Raw genomic sequence first — 6,660 nt, 5'->3', positions numbered from 1 at the left:
AGTGTTGGTTTTAGGCTATTTTCTTGGGGGGTGTGACACCCAAAACCCCTCCAAAAAATGAAAAATATCCCCCCCCCCAAAAAAAAATTTCTTTTAAATAAAAATAAAAAAGGGGGGTTGACTAAACCCTTCCCCCCCAAAAAAATTTTACTACTAGCAGATAACATCAAATAAATTATAAGAACATTAATTCCATTTTTGTAATGTTGTTGTTGATTTCATAATGAGCATGGTGCTACATATATATGATGCCTTGTCAGGTGCGCAACATAAATAGTAAGAGTAAGGAGAATGCCTTGGCCTATAAACAGGCGCAACTCACAACTATGCACAGTTAGGACTTCTCAGACAAAGGTCTTGCAATCAAAGGGTTGGTTGTCTGATGGATGTTATTTAACCCTCCTTGGGTGTTAGAGTATTGCATCCCATTACATGTGGATGATGCTCTGGATTCTCTAGATGATCACTTAACCCTTAACAGTCGGGCCCCTTGCCGCACCTTAATCAGTTAGGGGGGGGGGGGGGCGTTCAACGCCCCCCCATATTATCTCAGTTCCCATTAGAGCTAGAGGGCTAAAAATTTTTGTGCAAGTCCCCTGTGTTATGATGAATTTCCGACCTAAAGTAAGTCAAAGTCGTGTGTCAAAAACCGGATGGGGGGGCGTTCAACGCCCCCCCCCCCCGACCGTTAAGGGTTAAATTGAAGGAGAATCCCACCCTTACGAGGTAATGGGTAATACCATAATAGATGTTATTGAATGTCAGGAGTGAAGATGGCACCACTACAGCTGCTGCTGATAATGGAGACACAACAACTGCCCCGCCAACTACTGTCCCACCACCCAAGGAATGGATTCTTTTTAAATTTTATCTTTCTAATACAAGGTTCAAGTCCATGGTTTATTGCGTCTCACTAGCACTTGGGGTATTAGGTTATCTAACACTTTGATGATGACTTGAGGTTGCTTTGGGTTCTAGACCTCTCCATGCACCAACACTCCACTATGACACAATGTGGTTCATAGATCTCTAAATCTCACTGATAGTAATCTAATAATATCTATAGGATAAGCTTTTCTATCTACATGTGTGTCTACCTGAATATGCTATAAGAATATAAATATAAAATCATTTTTTCTTTCTGTATTTGCAACTCTGATCAAATGTGTAAAAGAATCTCTGGAAATTTCAGGTAACGGATATGAATGATATCCTCCTACCACCTACCAAAGTGTATGGTATCAAAGTGACAAGACCAGGCTCAGGTTTATTTCTTTATTCTCATAAGGGATGGATGTTATGGTATAATAACAATGGCTTAAAAATAACTTACTTTATCCATCTGTCTGCTATTTGATATGTGTGCTTTGCCACCTTTGAATGCAATGATAAACAAGAGTAAAGGGGGGGGGGGTGGTTTCTTACCATCCTCTTTAAAGGCTTTGTGCGAAATTTTGAATCCCCCTCCGCCATTCCCTCCAAAAATATAAATAAAAAGCTTGGAAGTTCTTGTAAATTGTCATACTTGTATTAGAATAAAAGTAATGTAATTTTTTACAGAACACCGTGTATATTACATCTTTATCTTAGGTGATGGAGGTTTGTGTATTTGTGACTCAACAAGCATTCAGAAAGTGAGAAAAGAATTCTCCTCAGCATGTGCTTGGGACGATGCGCTGCTGGACATCACCAGCCAGGCATTCCTCACAGTCAAGACTGAGGTTGAGCTTGAGTTGAATTCAATCTACCAGGAGATTCCCTACTATGCTGGAGTGTGGGTCCTCAGGGCTTTCCAGTCATCTGCTTTGGCAGCAGATTCATCTGGCAGCAGCAGAAAGAAACGTGGTGCAACAACTGCTTTTGAAACTGAAATATGGATCAACAATGACACACTTGCCGGAGTTGATAAGTATGAGTTTGGGGACAACAAAACTACTCTTCAGGACCTTGGCTTCACACAGGAAAACTCTACAGTGAGTGAATGTGTGGTGGATGCTCGTGCTAAGCTGCGCCTAACTCCGCCACCTTACCTGACAATGCTCGGAGAATCTGACCCAGTTTCAGTTCCTGTTGGCTTACCCATCTACTATGAGTGCAAGGCTTTCAATGAAATTCTTGACTCATCTGCCGCATATGTTGACCCTGATGGAGATTTAAAGTTTAGCGTTATGTGTGGTCCAGATGGAACATTTGATGTGCCCGAGTGGCCAACTAGAGATAATTGTATTGCACCCAACTTGTGTCTTACCGCTCCCCTGCCACCTGTAGAAAGTAAGCTGGCCTATCCTGTGGGAACCACAGAAGGAACTGATGATAATGGGGACCCTGCTCTAAAAACCAAAGTAAAGGAGAACGATATTCTGTACTACACCTGCGCTGATCCCTCCGGTGTGCTGAGCGATGGTAGAGGTAAAGCTGTGGAGCTCAAGTGTCCTGTGTATGTGCCACCCACCACAGCTCCGCCTCCAACAACAGTTGCTGTCACAACTCCTTCTGCACAGGGTAAGTAGTGGAAGCTAAGATATTTTCTTTCCTTACAAGAAGATGTTAATTAGTGGCTATTTGAGAGATTTTTTGCATGACTAATGAGCATCTACTCAATTACTAAAAATATCTGGTAGTCATTCAAATGACCACTGAGCATTTACTGCCCAACTCTCTGTATTCTGTATGTCTGATTGTTGAGCTTTGTTTGAGGTGCATATTCTTTGAATCAATAATACAAATTTATGATGATAAAACTTTTTATTAATTAATGTGTAGAGTAAAACCTCAAGTATTTTGATTCAAATTTAAGGATAATTTATTTTGGTACTTATAGAGAGAGACATATAGACATATTTATGGAAAGATGAAAGTAGGATATATATACATACAGATTTACCTAAAGAGAGAGAGAGAGAGAGAGAAAGAGAGAGAGAGAGAGAGAGAGAGAGAGAGAGAGAGAGAGAGAGAGAAAGAAGAGAGAGAGATAGAGAGAGATAGAGAGAGAGAGAGAGAGAGATATAGAGAGATATAGATTTGAGACATACTGATTGACAGACAGACAGATAGATTTAAAGACAGATAGAGACATACAGATAGAGAGACAGACAGACAGAGAAAGAGATAGTCAGGTAGATTAAAAGACAGATTGAGAGAGAGAAAGTTTGATCAACAAGATTTCATTTTTACTATAAATTTCAGTTGGTAGTGTAGTAGTTGAAGGAAGCGGGGCTGGTTTAGTTGATGCAGTTACTACTGTTGCTGCTATTGAAGGAGTTAATACAGGTGCGAAAAGAGAGTAATTTTTTCCACGTATTTTCTATAAAGTTTTGTGCTTTTTTTGTCTGTAGTGAAAGATCTTGCGTTGGCAAGGGGGGGGGGGGGGGTTAATTCAATTAATTCAACAATTCTCACAAAATCAAGTTATAGTAATTAACTATTATCAAGAAAAAAATAATTGAAAATTAAATTTTGCTGGTTTACTGAATGTTCTCCTTTACAGAGAAGCCTCTTATAGGTCCAGGGAAGGTTTATTTTGGGGGAGGGTATATTCGCCCTACAAAGAGAGATCACCCCAGGAAAAAAATGCCCCCCCCCCCAATAAAAAACTAAGAAAACATAATCTTTACTATTCCTTTTAAAAACTAAAATTGAGAGTGAATGGTCAACCTAACATTCCCTTTATTGTCCCTAGAGGCCTCTAGGGATGTAGGCGCTAGTAAGTCATATACGATTAAAACCGGTTTAGTTAGCACTGAGATGCAGAAGGCACGGGCTAACAAAACTAGTTTTAATATTTTGATTGTACATTTTATATTCGCAGAAAACTAGATGTAATACGATACGATACACGATTTTTTAGTACGGCTTAGAACCGGTTCTATTCCAGCAGATATTTTAATCCATACTGGAAATATATATTGTATGTGCTTTCATTATCATATCGTATTATAGACAACTTTCTGCGGATATTATGTGGATATCATACCTAGAACCGGTTCTAATCCAGCGGATATGTTTAGGTTTAAGAAAGAAGAGAGAAGCAACTGTACCTGTACAACAGTTCATCAATTTTGACAAGGAAGAACAACAACTAAATCCAATCAAAAACAGCCTAAAACCAATCCAAAAATAAAATAGCCTAAAACCACTCTGGGACCTATATGAAGATTGATGCAGAACTCATTCGGATCAATAGTCATCAAAATCCAATCCTTATAATAAAGAAACAAGATGTCTCTCTGTTTGTTCGTCAGTCTGTCTGTCCACCTGTCTTTCTGTTTTTCTGTCTGTTTGTCTATCTGTTTGTCTGTCCGTTTGTCTGTCCGTTTGTATGTTTATTTGTCTGTCTGTTTGTCTGTCCGTCTGTGTGTCTTTCTGACTGTCTGTCTGTCTATCTTTTTGTCTGTCTGTCTGTATGTTCGTCTGTCTGTTCGTCTGTCTGTTAGTCTGTCTTTTTGTCTGTCTGTTCGTGTGTCTGTCCGTCTGTCTGTCCGTCTGTCTGTCTGAAGCTTAAGATCTCAGTAACCACTGAAACCAATTGGGTTCTACTCTTCAAGGAATTTATGTACTGGTCCTTTGGTGGTTTCAGGCTATTTTCCTGAGGGATGAGACACCCAAAAAAAAAAGTAAAAAACTCCCCCCAATTTTTTTTTCTTTTTTTATGTAGATATGTATTTTTTCCAATTACCTCTAGAGGCTAGGGGCGAAGTTGCTAGTCCAATAATATAAAGTAAGTTTTTTTTTGTCTGAAGCATAAGATTTGAAAACTACTGAGCCGATTGGGTTCTCCATATTAGGGAATCTTCTCATAGGTCCCAGGTTTGAGGCTATTCTATTTTCTGATTAATTTCTTAGGTTGGTTTCAGGCTGTTTTTTTTAAACTTAGAATGCAAAGCCCCTAAATGCTAGGGGCACAGCCACTAGTTATTTTTTAAAAAGCAAAGCTTTTCTATAAACAGTGTCAGTCAGTCTGTACGTCTGAAAGGGAGAGATTACATTGTTTATTTCGTCAATTCAACACTGTCCAACCAATTTTAAACTTGGCATTGTGATTCCTATAATAGTAAGGTACAATTTTGGATGTCTGACTGTATTTGTACTGTAGCATAAGATCTCGCTAACTGCAGGACTCACATAGTTCTCTTTTTCAGTTAAGCTTCTTACAGGTTTACACTATTTTGGGGGAGAATACCTTCCCAAAAGAAATCGAAACTAAAAAATACACCCCCCAGAAAAAATTTAAAGTGAATGGTCGACCACACCTCCCCCCCCCCCACCCACAATGGTCAAGTGCCCCTAGAGGAATATTGAGCGTAGTATCGCTATTAATAGACAAAACTATCAAAGATCTAAAGAGAAGGCCGAAAAATTAATGTATATGTTGATGATGATCAATTACTACCCTTTCTGTAGATTACAATTAGTAGTTGAAACGAATGGCAACTCAACTAAATGAACCAAACAATCAAAATTCAATAAAAGTTGCCATGTCAACAAAAAAGAAAACGTTATTATAAAACTTTTGTTACTAGTACCCAATGCAAAATGATGTTGTTGTTCTGACCCAGGTGGAAGAATGGCTCCGTTTATAATTGACAAAATAATCATGAAGAGAGAGGAAAATTGCACTGTTTATTACACTAGCCCCCAAAGTTTTATTATAAAGTCTTTATAATAAAGCCTAACAACTGTGGGAACTTTTATTAAATTTTAATTAGTTCATTAAGTTGGGTGTTCAGCTAGTGTTTCAACCACTAATTGTGATCTGGTGTATCATCATTGGGGATGTACATCAATTTATCGGGCATTGTATTATCCCTTTAGATCCCTGCAAAATGATGTTGTTATTCTGCCTGCAGGTTGAAGAATGGCCTATATGCATATCACAGTGCCAGGATTGGCCAACTCCAGGCTTGTCACATTTTAGTGTACCCAAAGTTTTATTAACTGGTACCCAAAGTTTTATAAACTGGTACCCAAAGTATTATAAACTGGTACCCAAAGTTTTATTAACAGGTACCCAAAGTTTTATAAACTGGTACCCAAGGTTTTATAAACTGGTATCCAATGTTTTATTAACAGGTACCCAAAGTTTTATAAACTGGTACCCAAAGTTTTATAATCTGGTACCCAAAGTTTTATAGATTGGCCGACCCCAGGCTTTTCACATTATAGTGTCAAACTCACTCCCAGTGTGTGTGTTTCTTACTCATGTAACACAGGATCTCCCTAACTGCTAAACTCGTATATGGTTCTCCTTTATATTGTCGATTCTCATAGGTCCTGTGAAGGTTAATAACTTTTTTTTGGGTAGGTAACGCCACCACCCTCCAAAGAGAATACGTCCTTAGACAAAAAATAAGAAGACATTTAATTCTTTTACTTTGACGGTCAGTCTATCATTCATCAAACAAATAGAAATTTTTAAAAAATTATCAGAAAATAAAAAAAAATGTGATAAAGGTTACATGATTTTTCCCTCTTGATTTCAACAAATGCTCTGATTTTTTGTGCTTTGCTATTTATGGATGTTGTCATCCTTGTTTATTAATCTTTTTAAGAACTACACTAAAATTGACACTGTCCGTTTGGCAGACCCATCTTTAAACTTGGTTCTTAGGAATAACAAGTCTGATCTTATTTATGAAAATATGGAGGTAATATTGTTATTAT

At 38.0% G+C, this 6,660-nt stretch overlaps 1 protein-coding gene across 1 annotated transcript; it reads left to right on the top strand.

Moving 5' to 3' along the window:
• Window positions 1-748: 748 nt before the first annotated feature.
• On the top strand, window positions 749-6,349 carry LOC145307020 (uncharacterized). Its single transcript, XM_080149359.1, has 7 exons — window positions 749-848; window positions 1,194-1,265; window positions 1,591-2,502; window positions 3,187-3,270; window positions 4,008-4,067; window positions 5,848-5,924; window positions 6,302-6,349. Exons 1-7 carry the CDS (start codon window positions 749-751, stop codon window positions 6,347-6,349), a joined length of 1,353 nt encoding a protein of 450 aa, XP_080005485.1.
• The last annotated feature ends 311 nt before the right edge of the window (window positions 6,350-6,660 follow it).

The sequence above is a fragment of the Acartia tonsa genome, chromosome 15, assembly GCF_053477335.1.
Source record: "Acartia tonsa isolate MP-2025a chromosome 15, ASM5347733v1, whole genome shotgun sequence".
NCBI lineage: Eukaryota > Metazoa > Arthropoda > Copepoda > Calanoida > Acartiidae > Acartia > Acartia tonsa.
The sequence above is the reverse complement of the archived record's forward strand: the minus strand, read 5'-3'. Positions and strand labels throughout refer to the sequence as shown.